This window comes from Oncorhynchus clarkii, chromosome 31 (assembly GCF_045791955.1).
Source record: "Oncorhynchus clarkii lewisi isolate Uvic-CL-2024 chromosome 31, UVic_Ocla_1.0, whole genome shotgun sequence".
Taxonomy (NCBI): Eukaryota; Metazoa; Chordata; class Actinopteri; order Salmoniformes; family Salmonidae; genus Oncorhynchus; species Oncorhynchus clarkii.
The window spans coordinates 21,713,197-21,739,315 of record NC_092177.1 but is presented as its reverse complement, the minus strand read 5'-3'; the positions used below and the strand labels follow the sequence as shown (position 1 = coordinate 21,739,315).

Sequence of the window (26,119 nt, the reverse complement as noted above, 5' to 3'; positions counted from 1 at the left end):
GGAACAACTAATGTTTGGAGAGACCCATCTCCCCATCCCACTCTGTATGTCCCAAATGGTATCCTATTCCGTATATAGTGCACTACTTTTCCCAAAGCCCTATTTTGACCAGGGCCCATAGGGCTCTGTAGGGAATATGGTAGGGAATATGGTGCCATTTGCTACTGAGAACCCAGAGAGTTGAAACGTAGCTTAGTGGTCTGTTTGGGTTTCATAGCAAGACCATCTTTTGGCAGAAAAAAGGCTGCATTTCCACCAACTCTGACAGGGCCCCTCCATCAGTGACATTATCGCATCCAGTGGAAGACAAAGAATAGAATACAATGTTTGACTTAGGGATAAAGTTTACTTTGGGCTGTGAAGTAGTTCTGTGATTGTCAAGGGAACTAAAAGCACACAGACACAATACAGGTGTGCTCCTAAGAGATGGGGAGTTTATAATTTCATAAACAGTTGTGCACGTTGTCTAACCCATAAACGTAAGCACAGCTATTTTTTAAATATAAATACTTCAGGTTAAATGAACTAAAGTGCTCAACTGATGATCTGCTGAATGTTAAACTTTGTTATTTAATTGTACACTTTTTGGATAGCATTTAAAGTTTCCAATGTTTGAACTGCATAACAACCAACCAACCAAACTAGGTCCTAATTTTCTCTCAAAATCCTGAATGGATGAAGAAGGTATCACTGCCTTCTGTGGGTATGTATAAACCAGGTCAACAAACATAAACTATAATTGATTTGCACTGATCCAATTGACTGGAATCCAGCTTCATCAATCTCTTCTCGTTGTGAATAGCTTCAAGTCAAACAGGGCCAATGTTACAGTTGGATTGCAAAGAATGACTTATGCTTAGCTTCAAATTTAATTAGCTCACTTTTCATTTTCCACACAGCTTCTGAGAGGCTGCAGAAAGAGACATTTCATGGAGGCTGGTATGAGTGAGTGATGACAGATGGGATAAGAGGATTGGCTGAAAATCCAAGCCAGGAAAAGAAGGGTATATTCTGATGAAGGCTTTCTGTTCACCAAATGATTGTAGCGCAAATGGGAGGGTCAAAAGGTTTTTCTCAGGGCTATCTTTTACAAGGAACAACTCTGCATGGTAATCTGCAAAGAAACAATGGGTACATGTATTCCCATGTACCCCTATTAACATTGTTGATCCACAAATGTTCCAAATAAGGGTTTTATTATGACGAAGACACAATATGCCAACACGTCTACAGTCAATCACTTTTCAACAGGATGTTATAAGAAGCATGACTTCAGTTGGCTGACTATAAATTGCTATTTTGAACTTTTATTTGGTTTTGATACATTTTCAAATAAAATAGCACTCTGTTGTTCTATGGTATATGATCAAGGAATGGGGACAATTCATTGAGTACAAATGTTTTCTCATCAATTGCAATTATACTGTATGTTCCTCTATCAATGATCATCTAATTACTTCCAGATGTGTCAGTGTTTCAATCTTTCTCAGGAATTTAAACATGTCTTAAACACGTCTTTGACGTCTCTAAATTGCTGGAAAAGTCTTGAGACGGCACCAAAGTACTATTTCACCACTACTGTGATTATAAGACATGTTTGCCTTAGAAACGTGTCAGTAGATTCAATCAGCCTGAAAATAAATATTTGGAATGGAGAGGCAGTGTGGGCCATGCACAAATGATCCTACACTGTTAGAATAGTTTGTGGAAAGTTGCTCTAGCTGTCCCAGGCAACTTTGAAAATCAGCATAATAACTTAAATCAAATATATAATTAGTAGGCTAATCTAATTCTAAACTTTCCATTTTCCTCTCCTTCTTTAGTGTTTTGTCATAACTATTCCACTCTCTTTTATGTATTCCACTTCTCTTTTTCAAGTGTTTGATTCGTTGGCTGGCTGTGCATATTAATGAGATGGGACAGAGCTGGTTTTTAAAAGCTGCTGCTCAACAACATGTAGAGGGATAAAAGGCAAGAAACGCGAGTGCCGTCAAATGCGGATTACATTTCATCTGATCTGAGCGCTCGGGACCTAAAGAGTTCGTCAAAACTCGAGAGTATTCGGAAGAATAGAGATCAAATACTGTTCCTCCTGTCATCTCTAAAGTTAAGGAGCGAATACAAGGAAAGTGTTGTTTGAGTGATTTTTACTAAGCGAAACCAGTCGGGAGGTCCGAATCTGAGGTTCATCATCAGCAGACAAGATGCATCGTTGTACAACAGCAGCGTTGCTTTTGTTAATTATTGCTTTATATTCCCTACAAGCTGAAGGTAATTATCTATTACTATTTGAGTAATGAAAAACGTGTTTTAAGCATTTTACATGTTAAACTGATGGTAATGAGTTTTTAAAAACAATTGGTTGGTTTGGCAGCCAAATTGCACCTGTAATGTTTTACCATTGCCATTAATTTACCATCTCCAAATCTGCTTGCTCACTTTTGGCAACAGTAGGCTATTGTTGTTTATAACCATTGAGATATTACTGTGTTGTACTTCTTGGGTTGTTTTGTAAAATTTTGGCTTTGTTCGTTTGTTATGTTCACCACTCACCCACAGTCTGTAGCCAGGTTACTTTGTATCAAATGTATTCTTCATAGTTGTACATTTATCCAATTCATGGTGGTTAGCCGGTGCTGGTCTTCACCTAACAAAACATATTACAGTTTTGAAACTGCAGTAAAAGTGCAGTAACTGCACTCAACTGTTGTATTTTGGATGCAGTAATTGAAGAATAACTGCAGTGTACGCAGTTGAACTGCAGTTATACTGCACTGTAACTGTAGTTACACTGCAAAATTACCTCATATTTTGGACAAGTATTTGTAGCATACTGAAGTTATACTACAGTGTACTGCAGTCATACTGCACTCTGACTGCAATCGTTTTTTCTGATTAGTCTTGGTCAGTTATCGTGGTTGATGATGAGAATTGTAATGCATTGAGGAATTGGAGATGGTTGATGAGGTCGCCTTGAAGATGTGGGTCACAAGTTCCATAGTGAGCACGAGCCTGGCCACATGCTTGCGCGGGAAACAGCGCGCCTTGATTTACAGTGGAGATAATAATTACGTTTTTCTGTTTTACACTGCCGTTACTGAGCCCTCTTAAATCGTTCTCTTTGTTTTATTCCATACAGGTTTAGTGAGTACTAGGCCTATGCTGCACCTGGCAATCTGTGTGAAGTCAGGAAATCATACCAGAGAGCTAGTCTACAGATGGCTGAAAACGTTCAGACCAAAGTGTTGATTTGAAAGCTTTTATAAAATACATCTGTTTTCTTCACAGCCTACAAGTGCAGGTGCACAAGAAAAGGGCCAAAGATTCGCTACAAGGATGTGCAAAAGCTGGAGATTAAACCCAAACATCCTTTCTGCCAAGAGAAGATGATATTGTGAGTCTTTCTTTGAATCATTTATCTCTCTCTTGCTCTCTCTCTCTTTCTGCATTGCCATTGTCAATCCGATGTTCTGTTTGTTTCAGAGATGTCATTGTGTGCTATTCTGTTTGTTTGCCAAATGCAGTGTCTTGTCTAAATAGTCACTCTGATGTTCTAATCTCCTACTGTATCAAAGCAGCTGATTGACCTATAAATATATTGCTCTGGAATGGAATCTGATAACTCCCCAATCTATACATTCTTGAGAAAACTTATTAGCTTAAATTATACAGTAAATGATGGTCTTTGTCCACATGCACCATCCAGTCGCCTATTATTCCCTATCATTTGATCTATTACTTTTTAAGCATTGCTTGCTCAACTGGACCACAGCACAGACAGCTACTGTTGTCGGTGTGAGTGGCTTTGGCATCCAATAGGGACTTTCTCTCTCCAGATAAGAGTGACTGTTTACCTCTTTTTGAGGGTTCCAAAGGGAATTGTATTGCCCTATACTACTGCATGCATCAGACCCCATTGTCAAATAGACACTGATCTTTCATTTGAGTCATTTTCGGTGGAAGCAGACCTTACTTTTGTAAAAGGTCACATACTCTTTCGCCATCTGCTGTTCACTTGAGGTATCACACAGAAATGTGTTCCCATCAACAGCATAGAAATACCTTGAAAACAAATGTTGTTTTATCCTGCTGTTATGGAGTACAGTACATTGCTCTCAATATGATCTTAAGACTTTAGAGTCCGTCCAACAAAGAGTTGTGTTGGCCCTTGGACTATTAAACTGCTATTTACTGCTTTATTTACTACTGTCCTGGGGTCAATGTGATAAACTTAATATTCAGGCAGATTAATGCCAACCAGTTAAAGCAGGCCTGCTTGCATAAGATGATGGGGCCACTGACCTCAGTGTAAATTGAGACTCAGCAGGCTCCAGAAAGAGTGCGCCTTCTCTCCTTTGTTGGCTGGCATTGGGTCACATCTCAGAATTTAACATTCTGGGGGGGTGGGACACCCAAACTGTCACAGCAGCGCTTCCAACTACAATTTAGGAGTTAACCAAATTAACCAAGACCTCTTTTGGCTGGGCAGGTGAATCCTTCACTAAGAAGCAGACACACTAATAAGATATTGATTTGAGAAGCCCCTGCATAGCTCTAGGCACAACACACAGCACATGTCATGACCGGCCGAAATATGCCATAAAGACAGACTAGTATCTCTAACTGCTGCTCTGAATGTCAATGGGTTCATCTGGCCATGCTCAGAGATAATGTATAGGCCTGCCCACCCAGTGCTGTTTCTAAAGCCTGTTCATAGAACCCCTCCATGAGTGTTTACATTTAAGATGTCAGAGATGTATTAAAGTTATTGCAGTATTCTTACCACATTGCTTGTGTTGTTATAATTACTTTGCAGCTAACATTAACCAACATCGCTTATGATTCTAAAGCAGTAAGGTGGATTAGCTATTTTCTCTTACACTTTTCCTCGCTTCTTTGTTTGTCAGTGTCACCATGGAGAATGTGTCACGCTTCAAGGGGCAGGAGTACTGTCTGCACCCCAAACTGCAAAGCACCAAAAACCTGGTCAAGTGGTTCCGGATCTGGAAGGATAAGCATAGGTGAGAGGTCATCCCACTCCATGAACTAAAGTTGTAAGAGTACTGCTGTTGCATACAGATATAAGATCTTATTTTAATCACCCTGTTCCAGGAGAACTTTACTGCAAGGCAGGAAATGTAAAACTTGTAGTGTATTTGAGATTTAATAAGGCTTCTGAAGTTTTCATCATTAATTATAATCTACATAATAATTCACATTTCCTGTTGCTGCAGGATCATTTTCCTGCTGTAGCAAACTGGCTCAAATGAAGATCCTACATCTGTACTGCAGTTGAAACACATTTAGCATTTTACAGATGGTTATGTTACACACTGCTTTATAGGAACAGAACTGGCACCTATTGTTCATAATACTAACTATAGTGTATTATAGTGCTATTGAAAGTTTGGTTATAGGAATCTATATAGCTATCTAATTTTGTATGATATTTGGCTGTATTTAACACTTTTTTTATTGTCTCCTTTGTAGGGTGTATGAAGCTTAACATATAGATTATGTATACAAAGGGAACGAGTGAGAGAAAAAAAACATTAAGACTGTTTTTGTGAAGAACAAGACATTATCTCCCAGCAATCAGTACTTGGTCTTGGAGTGACATTTATCAAGCAGTGATGTCTAGTTTTCTGGTGCCGTTTAAGTTGGCCATCAGGCTAATTATTGTTACTCACTTAAGTCATTTCAACTGTAATAATGGTCATATTTCTCCAATGCCAACGTTCAAGGCTGTGAAAGATGATACAGGAGGAAATGCTGTGAAAGAGGTCCTTCATTAATCTGGCCCAATGTGTTTTTCTTTCGAATAGGAGATGTTTTGTACGCCCTTGAACCATTTGTTTATTCTGGTGACTACAGTATGTGGATGTCTTGTAAGATGAAAGGAACATAGGGTTCTTGTTATTGTACCAACTGGGAGTAATCCTGCTGTATCTTGCTGTGCACTCCAGAAGTGTCAAACATAGCACACTGTATACGTGTCTAGCGAATGTGATGAAGATAATTATTTAAAAACAACTCTATGTATATCATTCATTTTGTACATTTGAGTCCATTCAAAGAGAATAGTGTAGAAGAGAAAGAAACACATTCAGATGACTAGGTCAATGTCATTTTAGATGTCCTTGGTGCCATTCCCTTTCCATTATGCAATAAATCAGTTGTAGGTTATTATGAGGGGTATGTAAAGTCAGCCTGTTAATTTAGATCTTGTAAGACATATATTTTCTGTACCTGGTAGGAACTATTGTAAACAGCTATTGTATAATAAATTGTCCATTTGTCGTATTTTGTATCATTTTCCTGATGTCTTCAGTGTTCTTCTGCTGTATTTTACAAAGACTGGATGTCTACAATGTCAATATGTTCCATTGTAGAATAAACTCTTCATCATTACCTATGGAAAAGTAATCTTATCAAGATATATCTAATTGTACATCATAAGAATCAAGACATTGAATCATGAAATTGTTACTTAACAAGTGGTTGATTATAAAGCATTTTCGTGATATTATCCAATACCTTTCTGAATAATAACCTTCAGGAAGGTGTGGTTATTTTGTAAGCCATTGATATACATTGTTACAATGACGGTTACATTTTTATTTCACCAAAACAGAATGCTCAATATACATTTTCTTCAAAGAAGGTGCATCCTCATTTTATATATACATATATCAATAAACATTTTGTAAATAGACCAATAGCCTGTTAGTGAGAATGAATTCATCTCAGACTTTCTAGTGTAATGTATTGTATTATTGAGTTTTTGTTGTTTTGCTATTTAAATGTTTGTTCGGTAAGATAATTTTGGAGTATCTGTTTGGACTGACCCACCAAGCACACATTAAAAACATTCTAAGGAGTGTATGTCAACAAGCACAGCTATATAAAACATTTCAAAAGCACTGTCTAAAACATCCCTTTTATTGTTTCCTTGATATTGTATGTTAGTTGCTAATTCAACGTTGTATTTTCACTCCACACATCTATGAGCGTTCACATAGCCTAAATATCAAAACATCAGTCCATTTGTTATCGCTAGATGGTGCTGTAGTACTTAATGAACTGGTCACTGAGCCAACTCTCTGGCAGAGCAACAAAGACACTACACAGATTAGAAACAATTAGTCTTTCCTTATTTTCAGTGTATCTCAGACAGGACCCAACACACAGACAGCACACGCGAGTATATCGCACTGCAACTTTGCATTTGCCTTTCTAGAAATGCAGAGATGTCTGCATCACAAACACTGTTTTCGAAAATTGAATTGTGTGGCTACCAATCTCAAATAATAAACAAACAATGGAACAAGTTTGCGATTTAAATCTGGTAGGGACACTGATGAAGAACGCATTGAGATTATGGTTGTTGTTTTATTGAGCAGGGCAACAACAGCAAAAACTATCTCGTATTTTCCCCAGTAGATGGCGCAATAACTCTTTCTATCTGATCATTGTGGACAGTACCAAATTATTACATTTCAAATCCAAGATACACAGTCTGTATCAAATAAAGTAATCTTTGGTTTGTAATCATGTCGAATCTATTGATCGAATATATTCAGGTTGGGACAGTCTGAAAAGTAAAACCTTTTAGCCCGCCGTGACCAGTTCATTTTCAAGCAGTAGCTAGTTATATGTTGTAATTATTATTTTCAGGCCATATAATTTAATTTGTTAAAAATTATATGTGAACGAGTGCAATTGTATGTATAGACAATTTGACACTTGCATATTTATTCATATGGTCAATTATTTTTGTAGGCAGCATTACTGTATGTACATTTACCTGAAAAACACCTGGTAAACATTCAGATTGTCTAAACTGTGACTGTCTCTTCAAAATGTGTAATGACAAAATATAGCTAGATATTATATATTCTGCATTTGAGTCGGCTGCAATGCTGTTAGTGTATCTGACATTCAGATGGTGGTGTTTGCCTGCTGCTACTGATGTGAGATGCGATGTGGATGAATGAGGAAGTTTTCAATTTGGTTGTCTGGTGGTGCATCTGGGTAATATTCATTAGAGCACAACGTAGAAAAACGTTAAATAAAATGTGCACTATAAAACGAAAACAAGCTGTTATTATTGGACAAGTTCATGTAGTCCCTTCCTGTTTTAGTAAAACAAAATCGTTTGGTGCCTTATGAATACAAACCTGTTCGATGGGAGAGGCGGGGATAACATTTGGCAGCTTCATTTCTTGTGGGTGTGAGCTGCGAACGGCATCTGAATTTTAACAAACAGGAACCGAATTGTTTTCAAATAGCTAGCTGTGTTTTCGACATTGTTTGTTTGCTAATATCTGTTTCATTTTGATCAAATTTGTCGTCCGTTAAGACGTTAATTAAAGACTCAAAACGAGAATTGATGGTTTTTGCTCTCCGTTCCTGTTGGATTTGACCTGGTAGGTGCACAACATTTGCAAGCCAGTTTAGCTAACATCGTTAGCATGCTAGCTTACATTTCCTAATTATGTGTACATGTATTTTTTGCTGTTTGTTTGACTAAATAATTGCATTGTTCTGTAGACACATTCACAGGCTGTGTGATGGTGATGAATTTGGCAAAACGTCTTGCTAAAAATGTTCATTGTTTTCATTTAAACCATTGCCAATAATTGTATGCTAGCTAGAAAACGTTGGCAAGCTTGGAAAAGCAGCGTTTGCTAGTTAGCTTGCTAACTTAAAGGGGAATTGAAACACTAACGTTTGGCTTTAGAACACCAGCTAACTGTAAATCGCCATATTGGCATTGTTGCATCATCGCTAGGAGAGTTTTGGAATTCCTGAATTTACTGAGACCATGACCTCTGCGTACATTAATGAACATACTTTGCTGGTGTCAAACCATATATGGAAACATGATACATGTTTTGAAAGATGAGAAACGGCCCTTTCAAATGATGACAGTGCAGGAGCATTCATCTTTCCAAGTCCGTTCATTAGACTATGTTCACCGAAATTCACAAATTACATTGCTTTAGAGACCTCTGATTATTCACTGTTAAGGGTTTATACACATTTTCCATGACTTCTATGAATTTTGACCACATTGTCATGACTTATTATAGCCTACATAGAAAAAGGTAAGATAATTGACACTGGAAGGCTGCTGTGTCTGATCCCATGTAGACCTGCCGTTGTGCCCTTTATCAAGGCACTTAACCCCCCACAAAGTAGAACTGTACCGTTAATTACAGGTTGTCAACATGTGGTCAACCCTCCATCTGGGGAGCTCCTGGTTGTGCAGGCAACTTTACAACCAAATACTTTTGTCTTTTATTAGATTAATAAATCAGGGATCAAATAAGGTAGGCTACTTCAGAGCAAGGTATCTAACTAGGCATGTTTATTTTTTATATATATATATATATATATATATATATATATATATATATAAGTAAGTAAGTACAGTAAGTTATTTGTCAATTAGACTATTAGAATATTTTTTACGTTGTCGCAATTACATTGCTGCTATTTAATAGGGAAATCCAATCTTTCCAAAGTTTCAGTGCTTGTAGAAAGGCTCCATTAATGCTTAACTATGGTTAACTAGCAAGAACTGCTCTAAGTTATATTTTAAATTGGCTATATAGTTAGCCTGTCATTATTTTAATACCTGCTGCTGAAATATCATTGGGCACTGGCACACACGCAGCACACAGACACTGAAGGGTGTTTCTGAAAATGGCTGATACTGTATATTTTTAAGTGATTGATAATATTTAAGTGGAAGACGCTGTCATACACTTCAATCCAGAGGATCCCAAACATGCTCAACGGGTGACATGTCTGAGCATACAGGCCGTGGAAGAACTGGGACATTTTCAGCTTCCAGGAATTGTGTACAGATCCTTGCGACATGGGGTGGATCCTTATCATGGCGGTGGATGAATGGCACAACAATGGGTCTCAGGATCTTGTCATGGTATCACTTTGCATTGAAATTGCCATCAATAAAATGCAATTGCGTTCATTGTCTAACTTACAGTGCATTCGGGAAGTATTCAGACCCCTTGACTTTTTCAACATTTTATGTTACAGCCTTATTCTAAAATTGATTAAATGAATAAAAATACTTGTCAATCTACACACAATATCCCATAATGACAACTAAAATGAGTTTTATAAATTTTTGCAAATGTATTAAAAATAAAAAATTGATACCGTCTCTACATAAGTATTCAGACCATTTGCTATGAGACTCAACATTGAGCTCAGGTGCATCCTGTTTTCGTTGATCATCCTTGAGATGTTTCTACATCTTGATTGGAGACCACCTGTGGTAAATTCACTTGATTGGATGGGATTTAGAAAGGCGCACACCTGTCTATATAACATCCCACAGTTGACTGCATGTCAGAGCAAAAACCAAGCCATGAGGTCAAGGAATTGTCCTTAGAGCTCAGAGACAGGATTGTGTCGGCACAGATCTAGGGATAGCCCACTTGGAGTTAGCCAAAAGGTACCTGAAGGACTCTGACCATGAGAAACAAGATTCTTTGGTCTGATGAAACCAAGATGGAACTCTTTGGCCTGAATGCCAAGCGTCACACCTGGAGAAAACCTTCCCTACGGTGAAGCGTGGTAATGGCCGTATCATGCTGTGTTGATGTTTCTCAGCGGCAGGGACTGGGAGACTAGTCAGGATCGAGGGAAAGATGAACGGCGCAAAGTACATAGAGATCCTTGATGAAAACCTGATGCAGAGTGCTCAGGAACTCAGACTCTGGCGAAGGTTCATCTTCCAACAGGACAATGACCCTAAGCACACAGCCAAGACAACAAAGAAGTGGCTTCGGGACAAGTCTCTGAATGTCCTTGAGTGGCCCAGCCAGAGCCCGGACTTGAACCGGATCGAACATCTCTGGAGAGACCTGAAAATAGCTGTGCAGCGACGCTCCCCATCCAACGTGACAGACCTTGAGAGGATCTGCAGAGAAGAATGGTAGAAACTCTCCAAATACAAGTCTGCCAAGCTTGTAGCGTCATACCCAAGAACACTCGAGACTAATTGCTGCCAAAAGTGCTTCAACAAAGTACTGAGTAAAGGGTCTGAATACGTGTGTGTGTATATATGTGTGTGTATATATATATATATATATATATATATATATATATATATACACACACACACACCTGTTTTTGCTTTGTCATTATGTGGTATTGTGTGTAGAGGGATTAAATCAATTTTAGAATAAGGCAGTAACGTAACAAAATGTGAAAAACATCAAGGGTTCTGAATTCTTTCTGAATGTGCTGTATGCTTGCCCGTAGCCCCACCGCCACCATGGGGCACTCTGTTCACAACGTTGACATCAGCAAACCGCTCGCACACACAACACCATACACATTGTCTGCGGTTGTGAGGCTGGTTGGACGTACTGTCAAATTCTCTAAAACAACTTTGGTGTCGGCTTATGGTAGAGAAATTAACAAGTTTCTGGCAACAGCTCTGGTGAACATTCCTGCATTCAGCATACCAATTGCATGCTCCCTCAACTTGAGACATCTGTGACATTGTGTTGTGTGACAAATCTGCACATTTTAGTGGCCTTTTTGTTTTGTAATGATCATGCTGTTTAATCAGCTTCTTGATACGCCACACCTGTCAGGTGGATGGATTATCTTGGCAAAGGAGAAATGCTAACTTAACAGGGATGTAAACAAATTTGTGCACAATTTGAGAGAATTAAGATTTTTGTGCGTATTGAACATTTTGGATCTTTTATTTCAGCTCATGGAACATGGGACCAACACTTTATATGTTGTGTTTATATTTTTTGTTCAGGTTACAATACAATGTAATATTATGAATCTACAGTTTGCTCTCAACCCTGGGAACCAAAGCAAAGTTTTCTCTCTGCCTCATGGCAAAATGTGTAGAATTGCAGGGTATTAGCTTCAAAGCTGCACCAATGAAAAATCTCTCTGCCCCAAGACAAAATATTTAGAATTGCAGGAATCTAGCTTGAAAGTTTTTCTCTGATAAGAGGCGGGCCTTTTAAATGTTCTTTCCCTGGGCCTGAGACTTGGTTCGTCCAGCCATGCACTGCAGACGTCATACTAAAACTCCTTGTAGACTTGTGTTCTGATCACGAGGGGTCCCTGATGAATTTGCTATCACAAAAAGTTTGAGAACCCCAGCCTAATGAAGATGTAAACTCTTAGAGCATATTGAGTCATCCTTATTTTGTAAAGATTGATCATCTGAAATCAGAATGGTATTACCTTTTACTGTGAAGGAGGTACAGATGTTTTAGTGACTGGTGGAATGTACTACTATGGTATGTTCTGTGATCTGACACGCTGTTATCTGGCTAGCATATTAAACACATATGCACCAAAACATATTGTTTTGACTACAAATGTAGTCTTACATTGATAAGGAAAGACATACACAAGTAATATAACTAGAATAAAATAACTTTATTGAAAGAATAAGGTTAGGGGAATTCATTCACACCTGGAAACAAAGTTACATCATGCTATCATAAAAATAACAACCTACAGTTGAAGTCGGGAGTTTACATACACCTTAGCCAAATACATTTAAACTCAGTTTTTAACCATTCCTGACATTTAATCCTAGTAACAATTCCCTGTCTTAGGTCAGTTAGGATCACCACTTAATTTTAAGAATGTGAAATGTCAGAGTAAAAGTAGAGTGATTTATTTCAGCTTTGATTTCTTTTCATCACATTCCCAGTGGGTCAGAAGTTTACATACACTCAATTAGTACTTGGTAGCATTGCCTTTAAATTGTTTAACTTGGGTCAAACGTTTCGGGTAGCCTTCCACAAGCTTCCCACAATAAGTTGGGTGAATTTTGGCTCATTTCCCCTGACAGAGCTGGTGTAACTGAGTTAGGTTTGTAGGCCTCCTTGCTCGCACATGCTTTTTCAGTTCTGCCACAAATTTTCTATAGGATTGAGGTCAGGGCTTTGTGATGGGCCACTCCAATACCTTGACTTTGTTCTCCTTAAGCCATTTTTTCACAACTTTGGAAGTATGCTTGGGGTCATTGTCCATTTGGAAGACCCATTTGTGACCAAGCTCTAACTTCCTGACTGATATCTTGAGATGTTGCTTCAACATATCCACATAATTCCTCATGTTGCCATCTATTTTGTGAAGTGCACCAGTCCCTCCTGCAGCAAAGCACCCCCACAACATGATGCTGCCACCCTCGCACTTCACGGTTGGGATGGTGTTCTTCGGCTTGCAAGCATCCCCCTTTTTCCTCCGAACATAACGATGGTCATTATGGCCAAACAGTTCTATTTTTGTTTCATCAGACCAGAGGACATTTCTCCTAAAAGTACGATCTTCGTCCCCATGTGCAGTTGAAAACCGTAGTCTGGCTTTTTTATGGCGGATTTGGAGCAGTGGCTTCTTCCTTGCTGAGCGGCCTTTCAGGTTATGTCGATATAGGACTTGTTTTACTGTGGATATAGATACATTTTGTACCTGTTTCCTCCAGCATCTTCACAAGGTCCTTTGCTGCTGTTCTGGGATTGATTTGCACTTTTCGCACTAAAGTACGTTCATCTCTAGGAGACAGAACACGTCTCTTTCCTGAGCAGTATGACTGCTGCGTGGTCCCATGGTGTTTATACTTGCGTACTATTGTTTGTACAGATGAACGTGGTACCTCCAGAAATTACTCCCAAGGATGAACCAGACTTGTGGAGGTCTACAATTTTTTTCTGAAGTCTTGGCTGATTTCTTTTGATTTTCCCATGATGTCAAGCAAAGAGGCACTGAGTTTGAAGGTAGGCCTTGAAATACATCCACAGGTACACCTCCAATTGACTCAAATGATGTCAATTAGCCTATCAGAAGCTTCTAAAGCCATGACGTCATTTTCTGGAATTTTCCAAGCTGTTTAAAGGAACAGTCAACTTAGTGTATGTCAACTGACCCACTGGAATTGTCATACAGTGAAATAATGTGTCTGTAAACAATTGTTGGAAAAATGACTTGTCATGCACAAAGTAGATGTCCTAACCAACTTGCCAAAACTATAGTTTGTTAACAAAAAAAATGTGGAGTGGTTGAAAAATAAGTTTTAATGACTCCAACCTAAGTGTATGTAAACTTCCGACTTCAACTGTACATACAATGTTCATTAAGGTATGTCATCAAAATTCAACTGTAATTACAAAATATTTTAAAAATAAGACAATTGGCTTTTACAACTTAAATTCTTCTTGCATACATTCCACTAAGTCTATAGCCTAATAAGCATTTGGCTGTGCCCGCTATAAAATCTGCTAAACTGTGTATGGACCAATAAACTGATTTGAATACAGGAACAGTCCGAATGGGAACAAATTAAAAGCTTGCAAGAAAAGGGGAAAGACCAGTGTGAACCTGAGCTACTGCGTGAAGACTAGGATTTATCTTTGCTCGTAGCTATGTATGGTATGTATGTCTGTCATGTGAGGGTGTGATTGTCCCTCAGCCCTGTTTGCAGCCACAGCAGCATGTTGTCCAGTCTCTCCAGCCCCTGCCTATCCTTGTCACCGTGGGGGCAGCTATTGACTGCCTGGCTCACAGGAGACATGTCTATAGTGTCGTCCTCCTCACAAAGGTCTGAGAGCTGACATCCATCACAGGGTCCTACAGACAGAGTGAGTATTTAAAATAAAAAATGTAAAAACAAATTTTATATATAATCTGCCTAATAGTACATTCAGTTATTTTCCAGTCAAAAAGCTGAGCTGAGAGGGACCATGTGGTGGCTCTAACTTCCTGCAGCTCCTCCATTTCAATCTCATCCTCTTTGTCCTCGTCTTCCCCAAGTAGCACATAAAGGGAATCATGAATGGAAGGGAATTGTACAAGTTATCAATCGGCTTGCAAGGCGGCAAAGTTAAATTTTATTATCCAAAGGTTTTCATTTGAGAACATAACAATGTAATCTGATAGTCCATAACTGAAATAATGTGATGTATGCATGTAAGTAGCTGTCATGAACCAGCTACACCAGGATAGTTTAGTTACAAAGCTGACTACCAGCATTAGATTTCAGAAGTCGTTATAGATAGGTATATGCTTTTTGTTGTTGGACATAACACTAAAATCACCAAGAAATCAGCTTTGTTGTTGTTGGAAAATCTGTTCCCAAGTATTCCCATGCATAAATAGCACATTTGTGATCATATCCCATTGTAAACTAGGTTTGAAATTATTCTGTTTTTGTCTAATTCTATATCTGTTAGGGATTCAGCCGCTCAATGACAAAATTGTCCCATGGCTAAGTGTAATTGGGGACCCCTGTCATAAGGTTTTGCTTCAGGCTTAGGCTACATACATTCTTGCAATGAACATCCAGCAGGCTTACTATTGTTAGCTAGGATTCCTATCACAGATAACTTGATATATTATGTTGTTTTTATGTAGTTAGCTAGCTAGATAATTACTATAGCTTGTCTACTTGCCTTGTTAACAATTTAATTTCACAGACTAATCAATCTGAAAAAATAAAGTAAAAACAAATTGTTTCTCACCTTTATTGATTACCTAATCTCAGTAACTGAGCTGTCAGTTGTGAGACATTTTTCAGGTCCAGTAGAGGAAAGGTGCCTGCCAGTGGCAGCATTCACTTTCAGTATCCACGCTAAAACTCACATTTTGCTCACTCCTATCAGCGAGGCATTGGCGTCAGTCGTTTAGTATGGAAATTAAAGATGGCGCTACCCAGACTTCTAATAAACATTGTTCAAGATCAAAATACTAAATATAGAGATCTTTCTATTACAAGCACATGTTTAGTATTAGTGGATTGAAAACATCTCTTTGCTTAGATCTACTTCCTGAAGTGTTTCCATTACCCTTTAACAACCTAAGTCACAAATATACTAACCAGCAAGCTACCATCAGCCCTCCAAGAGATCGCTAGCTACGTTTTTGGTTTAGTATTAATGTTAATATTAGACATAGCTATGACATGACCTCAACGTGCCTTTTCGTTTTCTCACAAATACTTTTTTTATTGTACGGTTGATGCCTGAAATATGATGGAATGGTCACTCAGAATAGTCTGCAGTACATAGGCAAGTCTCCCACATCAACAATAATTTTTAGCTTAAAAAGCTTTGTTGTCATGTCCTCTGCTCTGCAATTACATTTTCTTTAGAGTAATCAATGCCAGGCCTCCCCATCCAACAATTTCTTGCTTCAAATGCAAAGTTTTCATGTCCCCTGTTCTTTTGTCTTGCCCATTCACCCTCTGAAGGGCACACATACACAATTTGTCTCAATGCTTAAAAATCCTAATTTAACCGGTCTTCTCCCCTTTATCTACACTGATGGAAGTGGATTTAAGGAGTGTGCACAGTTATGAACTTCAAGTTGTTAATAAACCAATTAGGCACATTTGGGCAGTCGTCTTTACAAAATTTTGATCCGAAATGCAATGGTTCATTGGATCAGTCTAAAATTATGCCCATACACTGCTGCCATCTAGTGGCCAAAATCTAAATCCCCCCTGGGCTGGAATAATACATTATGGCTTTTCTCTTGCATTTCAAAGATGATGGTACAAAAAAAAGAACGTTTTTTTTCTTTCTTCTTTGTGTTATGTTTTACCAGATCCAATGTGTTATATTCTCCAACATTAATTTCACATTTCCACAAACTTCAGTGTTTCCTTTCAAATGGTATGAAGAATATCCTTATATCCTTGTTTCAGGTCCTGGGCAACAGGCAGTTAGATTTGGGTATGTCATTTTAGGTCAATTTTTTTTTTTAAAGGGGTGGATCCTTAAGAGGTTTTAACAAATTACATCAATAAGGGATCATAGCTTTCACCTGGATTCACCTTTATTTAACTAGGCAAGTCGGTTAAGAACAAATTCTTATTTTCAATGACGGCCTAGGAACAGTGGGTTAACTGCCTGTTCAGGGGCAGAACGACAGATTTTTATCTTGTCAGCTCGGGGATTCGATCTTGCAATCTTTCGGTTACTAGTCCAACGCTCTAACCACTCGGCTACCCTGCCGCCCATAAATTGAAGAATGGCAGGACAGGAACATCAAGTCACTAAGTGCACAGCCTCCTGCCATGTGAGATTGTTGTTGCTAGAGGATTGTTTTGTAATGGAAACGGGCCAAGCATAACCAAATCTGGTCAGATTCCCTGTCGAGCCTAGGACAGGACATCCAAAAAGCCTGAAACCGATGAGTGTGAAACTAACCTGCTAAGCCAAGAGGTTCTCTCAACAGAAAAAGGTGAGCCTTAGAATAACTACCCTTGCCTGGGTAGGCCTATATCCAAAGGGGTACAGGCCTATCTTGTGATCAGATGCTTGTAGAAGATGCGTTGAGGTGTCCTGTACTTTAAACCTGCTGAATGTCTCTGTTCAGATTACCACAGCCTAAATCAGCTGTCTATCAGGCCAGGGGATTTCTCTGCTTGGTTTGAGCTCTCCTCCTGGTCTTGGTTTGCCACTCCTTTCCATCACTGTCCCTGGCAGCGTAGATGGACAGTCGTGATCCAGGTGGTGTCACCAGTATGAATTATCCCCTCCACATACTATAGCTGTTGTGACTGTCTATCACTTTGTATTGAGTGAAAGGGTTCCTATGTCTTTAGGCTTATGTCTTGTTGTGATAACTAGACCCATGAAATAAGTTATTTTGATTGTTTAGCTTTATAAGTGAAATGTTAGAGAACCTGATGTAGTCTGTCTGTAGGCAGGGAAGTGTTTGACAGCGGAAGATTAACATGTTGGGATGAAGCACCATCTGACAACTGCTACATTGAGGCCATTTTGTTTTCCTGTTGATTGAGTGGAGAGAGCAGTGGAGTTGAAGGCACAGGATTTTTCTTAACTTCTTAAAGCGTTGTTGTTTAAGGGCTTGTACGTAAGCATTTCACTTACGTAAGTCTGTTGTATTTGATTTGATCCCACTATATGAAGCACAGCAGAGCTCCAAGCCTTCTGTACCAGTAGGATCCAAATCTTTGGATGCTTCTTTGATGCTCTTAGAGGGCGACTTCAATTTAAATGTTTTGTCAATTCAGGAAATTACTTTAAAAATTTTCCATCTGGAAAATTATGTATGTATTTACAGTTTGTTTCAAATGATTATCCTGTTCTATCTTGAGTTAGTATATTTAAAATGGAATGATCCCACTACTGCTCATGGAGATGGATTCTGTAACATACCAGACTTTGATCTGCCTAGTGTTATGTTAACTGCCTCTTGTCACAATGACTCATGCCTTGGTGAGGCACTTATCATTATTACAATTCAGTTGTTACTTCCTTTGAGCCCTCTCGGCAAGATGGCAAAGGGAGCTTCTGTCTGCAACGTCATTCTGTGTAGTTTTGTCTTGATTTTAGTAGGTTCAGGTGAGTTTAGGGTAATTTCGCGTTAGATATTAAATTCACACACATAAATATCCAGCTGTTGTTTTGAAAAAGCTTTGCCTATGTTTTAAGGCAGTGGTTTCCAACTCCAGTCCTCTTGTACCCCCAACAGTACATGTTTTATTGTAGTGCCAGACAAGCACACCAGAAGCTTTTTCCATATCATTGATTTGACAATGGTGTTTTTTTTATGCAGATTTTATTTTATTTGAGCAAGAGGTGATAAAGTCGATGCTTAATCAATAGTCAGAATGTCATTGTTTTAAGGCAAGCAGACCAACACGGCTAAGGCGCAGGCATTTCATGTCTACACCCACACCTCAAGCCTTCACAGATGGCTGACATCCGTATCAAAGATGGAATTTGTATGCAAATTCAACAATATGATTCGCTCTGCCCATGCTCAGACAGTAAGATGGCATTGTGACTGTATGAGACACTGCAGTACCTGGAAGGCACACTAGGTCCCAACTAGAGGTCGACCGATTAATCGGAATGGCCGATTTAATTAGGGCCGATTTCAAGTTTTCATAACAATCAGAAATCGGTATTTTTGGTTGCCGATTTGCCAATGTTTTATTCATTTAAAAATTATTCTTAAAAAAAATAATATATATATATTAAATTATTAAATTAAATTAAAATTAAAATTATTTATTATTAAATTAAATTACAAAAAATATTTAATTTTCATGAAATCACAAGTGCAATATAGCAAAACACAGCTTAGCTTGTTGTTAATCCACCTGGCATGTCCGATTTTCAAAAAAGCTTTACAGCAAAAGCTATCCAAGCGTTTATGTTAGGACATCTCTCAGCACACACAATATTACAAACAGCTAGCAGCCAAGTAGATTGGTCACGAAAGTCAGAAAAGCAATAAAATGAATCGCTTACCTTTGATCTTCGGATGTTTGCACTCACGAGACTCCCAGTTACACAATACATTTTCCTTTTGTTCGATAAAGATTATTTTTAAATCCAAAAACCTCCATTTGATTGGCGTATTTTGTCCAGAAATCCACAGGATTGCGCAGGTCATAATGGGCAGACAAAAATTCCAAATAGTGTCTGTAAAGTAAGTAGAAGCATGTCAAACGTTTTTTATAATCAATCCTCAGGTTGTTTTTACAATAAATAATCGGTAATATTTAAACCGGACCGTAGCTTTTTCAATAGGAGAGAGAGAGAGAAAATGTCTGCTCCAAGCTGTTGCGCATGCAAAACTCTGCCGGCACCCAGACATCCACTGACGCGAAGAGATCGTTCTCGCTCATTTTTCAGAATAAAAGACTGTTCACACCATGTGGAAGCCATAGAGAAAGGAATCTGGTTGATATCCCTTTAAATGGAGGGAAGGCATGCAATGGAACAGAGGATTCAGGAAAAACAGAACTTCCTGCTTAGATTTCTCAGGTTTACGCCTGCAATATCAGTTCTGTTATACTCACAGACAATATTTTGACAGTTTTGGAAACTTTATATGCATATTCTAGATTCTGGGCCTGAGAAATAGGCAGTTTCATTTGGGTACGTTTTTCATCCAAACATCAAAATACTGCCCCCTACACTCAACAGGTTAAAGTATCTAGTTATTAACGCCATGGGAGGATCAGGCAACAGTAGCATAGCTTCCCTGGCCGATCCCTACTACCCCCTGTTGTCTCTCTGTCTCTCTCTGTCTCTCTCTCTCTCTCTCTCTCTCTCTCTCTCTCTCTTATTGACACTCAATTAGAAAGTAGTAGTCCATTGGCAATAAGAGTTCAACCTCAGGAAGAGCATTCGGGTCAACTGTAGTGTTGACATTGCAGACAGGGTCTCTCTGTCAAAGTCCTCCTAACCTATATCCTTCTCCCATCTTCCCTCCAGTCAATACCACACTGCCCTGTTGTGAAACCTCTGTCAACATCTCCTGTTCTCTTTCAATGCCAGTACCACAGAGGTTAGGTGAGGCAGTACTTTGTGGTCACCTCAGCCCTACAATAGTAATCTGGCGAGGTGGAAGTCAATGACTTGGGTGTGTTTTAGTCATCATACCTCGTCTCCGTTGTGCTCTCTACTTGCTTTCAGCACTGCCACCAACACATAACCCCTTCATCACTTCTGGAGATCAGATAATAGAAAATCACATGATGGTGTTTGAATAAGGTATTGATAGTGTAATGGATTGGAACTCGAGTCTCAATGGAGTCGTGAGCTTCTCAAATGACCATAACCTGTCAAACTCCCAGGATTTCAGCAGATTAAGTTAAAATTAAGTAGCATTGAATAGCCCCCGTGATATGCAACTTTTCAGGGAAGTTAAGAACAAATATACACAGGCAGTTAGAAAAGCTAAGGCAAGTTTTTTTCAAACAAATGTGCATCCTGTAGTACTAACTCAAAAAAGTTCTGGGACACTAAAGTCCATGGAGAATAAGAGCACCTCCTCCCAGCTGCCCACTGCTCTGAGGCTAGGAAACACTGTCACCACCGATAAATCCACTATAATTGAAAATTTCAATAAGCATTTCTCTACGGCTGGCCATGCTTTCCACATGGCTACCCCTACCCCGGTCAACTGCCCGGCACCCTCCACAGCAACCCGCCAAAGCCCCCACCATTTCTCCTTTACCCAAATCCAGATAGCTGATGTTCTGAAAGAGCTGCAAAATCTGGACCACTACAAATCAGCCGGGCTAGACAATCTGGACCCTCTCTTGCTTAGCCTGTTCAACCTCTCTTTCGTATCGTCTAAGATTCCCAAAGATTGGAAAGCTGCCGTGGTCATCCCCCTCTTCAAAGGGGGTGACACTCTAGACCTGCTACAGACCTATATCTATCCTACCCTGTCTTCGAAAGCCAAGTTAACAAACAGATTACTGACCATTTCGAATCCCACCATACCTTCTCCGCTATGCAATCTGGTTTCAGAGCTGGTCATGGGTGCACCTCAGCCACGCTCAAGGTTCTAAACGACATTATAACCGCCATCGATAAGAGACATGACTGTGCAGCCATATTCATCGACCTGGCCAAGGCTTTCGACTCTGTCAATCACAACATTCTTATGGCAGAGTCGACAGCCTTGGTTTCTCAAATGATTGCCTCGCCTGGTTTACCAACTACGTCTCTGATAGAGTTCAGTGTGTCAAATCGGAGGGCCTGTTGTCTGGACCTCTGACAGTCTCTATGGGTGTGCCACAGGGTTCAATTCTCGGGCCGATTCTCTTTTCTGTATACATCAATGATGTTGCTTTTGCTGCTGGTGATTCTCTGATCCACCTCTTCGCAGAAGACACCATTCTGTATACTTCTGGCCCTTCTTTGGACACTGTTAACTAACCTCCAGATGCGCTTCAATGCCATACAACTCTCCTTCCGTGGCCTCCAACTGCTCTTAAACGCAAGTAAAACTAAATGCATGCTATTCAATCGATCACTGCCCGCACCTGCTCGCCCGTCCAGCATCACTACTCTGGACGGCTCTGACTTAGAATACGTGGTGTCTGGTTAGACTGTGAACTCTCCTTCCAGACTCACATTAAGCATCTCCAATCCAAAATTAAATCTAGAATTGGCTTCCTATATCGCAACAAAGCATCCTTCACTCATGCTGCCAAACATACCCGAGTAAAACTGACCATCCTAGCGATCCTCGACTTCGGTGATGTCATCTATAAAATAGCTCCCAACACTCTACTCAACGAACTGGATGCAGTCTATCACAGTGCCATCTGTTTTGTCACCAAAGCCCCATACACTACCCACCATTGCGACCTGTACGCTCTCGTTGGCTGGCCCTCGCTTCATACTCGTCGCCAAACCCACTGGCTACAGGTTATCTACAAGTCTCTGCTAGGTAAAGGTCACCATAGCAGCACCCACTCGTAGCACGTGCTCCAGCTGGTATATGTCACTGGTCACCCCCAAAGCCAATTCCTCCTTTGGTCATATTTCCTTCCAGTTCTCTGCTGCCCATGACTGGAACGAATTGCAAAAATCTCTGAAGCTGGAGATTCCCATCTCCCTCGCTAGCTTTAAGAACCAGCTGTCAGAGCGGCTCACAGATCACTGCACCTGTCCATAGCCCATCTGTAAACAGCCCATCTATCTACGTCATTCCCATACTGTATTTATTTATTTTGCTCCTTTTGCACCACAGTATCTCTACTTGCACATCCATCTTTTGCACATCTACCATTCCAGTGTTTAATTGCCATATTGTAATTACTTCGCCACCATGGCCTATTTATTGCCTTAACTCCCTTATTTGACCTTATTTGCACTCACTGTATATAGACTTATTTTTTTTCTACTGTATTATTGACTATGTTTTGTTCTTTCCATGTGCAACTCTGTGTTGTATGTGTCGAACTGCTATGCTTTATCTTGGCCAGGTCGCAGTTGCAAATGAGAACTTGTTCTCAACTAGCCTACCTGATTAAATAAAGGTGTTCTCAACTAGCCTACCTGGTTAAATAAAGGTGTTCTCAACTAGCCTACCTGGTTAAATAAAGGTGTTCTCAACTAGCCTACCTGGTTAAATAAAGGTGAAATAAAAAATGTTTTAAGAAGTTGCAGCGATGAGACAAGACAGTAACTACTACTAATTGGAGACCACGAAATTGGGGAGAGAAAGGGGTAAAAAAAAATAAGACAATGTGTTTGAACATGTAATCTGTGAATGCCTGAAATCAATTATCTTGTTAACCAAATGATGTTGCTACTGTGAGACTGACATACAGGCATGACTGATGGCATGAAAAACCCATGTTTTAAGTTGGTAAGAAATAGTCATGAATGTTCATAAAATATGCTGTGCATATATCAGCACATCTCTTAATTTTAGATAAAAGATTATCACTTATCTTAGGTAGAAAAATGAAATGTGTTTATCTGAGGGTAGCCTTTGACATGTGGAACTTACACAATAGTCAACAACTTAATAAAACATCTGATTGTCTTAATAAAAAGCTTATGGATATAACGACTAGATTAATTAGTTGAAACAAACAGCAGAAAATGTCCGTACTTTTTTAAAATTTGAATCCAAATATGAAAGTGGGCTTGATGGGTATGCTTACCTTAAAGCTCCTAACCTGCTGCGTAAATTCTCCTAACCTGATACGAAATTTCAATTTGAACATAAGTTGTATCCCATCTAGACAACCCTATAATGGTCCCACCTGATCTTGCCTCCTACCTGCCTTCCATCTTTGAGGACATGTATTTTCATTGTTCGAGCGACCATTCGACTATCTTCTCAATATAATAGAACGTCTTGGCCCTAACGAAGCAGCTTCTTTCAAACACTTAATTTTCTTACTCTCCATTCTCTCCTGCAGCTTAGCTACTGAAGTCCTGATCAGGATTCGCGGTCTGTCAATGAGGAACTACAGGCTCATCTTTTGCCATAACCTGAAGCAGCCATAGATGACCATTCGATTCACTGCTAGTGAGTGGTGCTGAAGATAAGGTGAACTACTGGGTGTTTTAAGTGCTGAACGGTGAGTACAACAACATATAGGTTTGTGTGAGCATTGAGCTAACATTTTTGTCCACATGTTTAGAACAAATGGAGAGCCACAACACACTGATGTGGTTGAATAGAGGCTGCAGTCAGTCATTGATGTGTGAATGGGTCAGATCTGGATTTGTTTTCAGACTAATATGCCCTAGGCTGACCTGTATTATAAACTGGGTGGTTCGATCCCTGAATGCTGATTGGCTGACAGCCGTGGTATATTGGACTGTATACCACGGGTATGACAACACTTATTTTTACAGCTGTAATTATGTTGGTAATCAGTTTATAATAGCAAATATGCACCTCTGGCGTTTATGGTATATTGGCAATATACCACGGCTAAGGTCTGTATCCAGGCACTCCGCGTTGTGCGTAAGAACAGCCCTTAGCCGTGGTATTGTGGCCGTATACCGCACCCCCCCGAGCCTTATTGCTTAAGTAGAGCCATTCTTTAGGGAGGTCGCTGGCCTGGGTAGTGTGTGTTTGTTTAATAGGGCACAGAACACTGAAACCCATCACTGAAATGTGGCCTAGCTAGCGCTCCAAGCCCAAGCACCTGCTCCCATTAACATTGTAACTATCTATGCTTGTTCTGATGGCTGTCAGACACATGCACATGACACTAATTAATAACCCACTCACTCCGAGCTAGCTGGAACCTGATAACAACTACACTGGCTCAGCGCTAGCTGGGTCTGATAACCACACTGGCTGCCCTGTGTGTGTTTAGATATGTATGTTTAGATATGTATGTTGGATGGCGAACACAGCCCGTGACAGTGTCTCTCTCTCCGGTGTGTGTTTAGATATGTATGTTTAGATATGTATGTTGGATGGAGAACACAGCCCGTGACAGTGTCTCTCTCTCCGGTGTGTGTTTAGATATGTATGTTTAGATATGTATGTTGGATGGAGAACACAGCCCGTGACAGTGTCTCTCTCTCCGGTGTGTGTTTAGATATGTATGTTTAGATATGTATGTTGGATGGAGAACACAGCCCGTGACAGTGTCTCTCTCTCCGGTGTGTGTTTAGATATGTATGTTTAGATATGTATGTTGGATAGCGAACACAGCCCGTGACAGTGTCTCTCTCTCCGGTGTGTGTTTGGCGGTGGCGGACATCCAGACCTTCGGAAGCAGCTCGGCTGTGGAAGCGATGAGGAAGAGCCTCTCTCCTTCCCCCAGCAACTCCCTGACACCAGCCAGGGTTTTTGGGGTTCCCCTAGATGAGGTGCAGCAGAGCGGCCAGCCAGGCCAGGAGGTCCCCCTACTGGTCAGGCACATCGTAGAGTACGTCGAAGAGCATGGTGAGTGGAACATTCACAAGCTGTATTTCTAACTAGAGACTCATTCCTCGGGCATCAAACGGGAGCCAGTACTTTGTCCAGTAGTTTATTTCCTGGTTGTCTATCAACCGAGAGCAACACAGGAGAGCTGCACAGATTGGACCTCCAAAATACATGCTCTCTCTCTGGCAAATTAATCACCTCATTAAGCATCACATTTACCTTAATGTATATTTTTATGTGCACTGTAAATCCCATTATTCTGCCACTGTCTTGTTTTATATCGTCGGGATTGTTTTGACAATTCTCTCTGGTACTTTAGAAGAACATGTACCTGTTGTCATTTCAGCCTCTATCAATACACACTGGCGACACTTCGACCTGTTATTTAAACCGCTGTAATCAATCCCAACTGGCGACACTTCGACCTGTTATTTAAACCGCTGTAATCAATCCCAACTGGCGACACTTCGACCTGTCGTCATTTAAACCGCTGTAATCAATCCCAACTGGCGACACTTCGACCTGTCGTCATTTAAACCGCTGTAATCAATCCCAACTGGCGACACTTCGACCTGTCGTCATTTAAACCGCTGTAATCAATCCCAACTGGCGACACTTCGACCTGTCGTTATTTCAGCTTCTGTAATCAATCCCCAACTGGCGACACTTCGACCTGTCGTTATTTCAGCTTCTGTAATCAATCCCAACTGGCGACACTTCGACCTGTCGTTATTTCAGCTTCTGTAATCAATCCCCAACTGGCGACACTTCGACCTGTCGTTATTTCAGCTTCTGTAATCAATCCCAACTGGCGACACTTCGACCTGTCGTTATTTAAACCGCTGTAATCAATCCCAACTGGCGACACTTCGACCTGTCGTTATTTCAGCTTCTGTAATCAATCCCCAACTGG

General features: G+C 39.9%; 2 protein-coding genes across 4 annotated transcripts in view; both read left to right on the top strand.

Annotated features, from left to right (window-relative positions):
• Positions 1-1,911: 1,911 nt before the first annotated feature.
• On the top strand, positions 1,912-8,248 carry LOC139391081 (C-X-C motif chemokine 14-like). Its single transcript, XM_071138589.1, has 4 exons — positions 1,912-2,271; positions 3,289-3,394; positions 4,908-5,021; positions 5,491-8,248. The coding sequence occupies exons 1-4, from the start codon at positions 2,205-2,207 to the stop codon at positions 5,504-5,506; spliced, it is 303 nt and encodes a 100-aa protein (XP_070994690.1). The 5' UTR covers positions 1,912-2,204; the 3' UTR covers positions 5,507-8,248.
• Positions 8,249-8,295: 47 nt separating this feature from the next.
• The window catches only part of LOC139391079 (protein FAM13B-like), a 63,078-nt gene continuing 45,254 nt past the window's right edge, over positions 8,296-26,119 (top strand). For all 3 annotated transcript variants that reach the window (XM_071138586.1, XM_071138583.1, XM_071138585.1), the window contains exons 1-3: positions 8,296-8,429; positions 23,735-23,896; positions 25,044-25,224. In XM_071138586.1, coding sequence (XP_070994687.1) covers positions 25,074-25,224 — 151 coding nt within the window. In that variant the 5' untranslated portion in view covers positions 8,296-8,429; positions 23,735-23,896; positions 25,044-25,073. The remainder of the gene's footprint in view (positions 8,430-23,734; positions 23,897-25,043; positions 25,225-26,119) is intronic.

Coding starts and splice junctions, on each gene's coding strand:
- LOC139391081 (XM_071138589.1), top strand. CDS start 2,205: ATGCATCGTTGTACAACAGCAGCGTTGCTTTTGTTAATTATTGCTTTA. Junction 2,272..3,288: donor ATATTCCCTACAAGCTGAAG/GTAATTATCTAT, acceptor TTTTCTTCACAG/CCTACAAGTGCAGGTGCACA. Junction 3,395..4,907: donor TGCCAAGAGAAGATGATATT/GTGAGTCTTTCT, acceptor TTTGTTTGTCAG/TGTCACCATGGAGAATGTGT.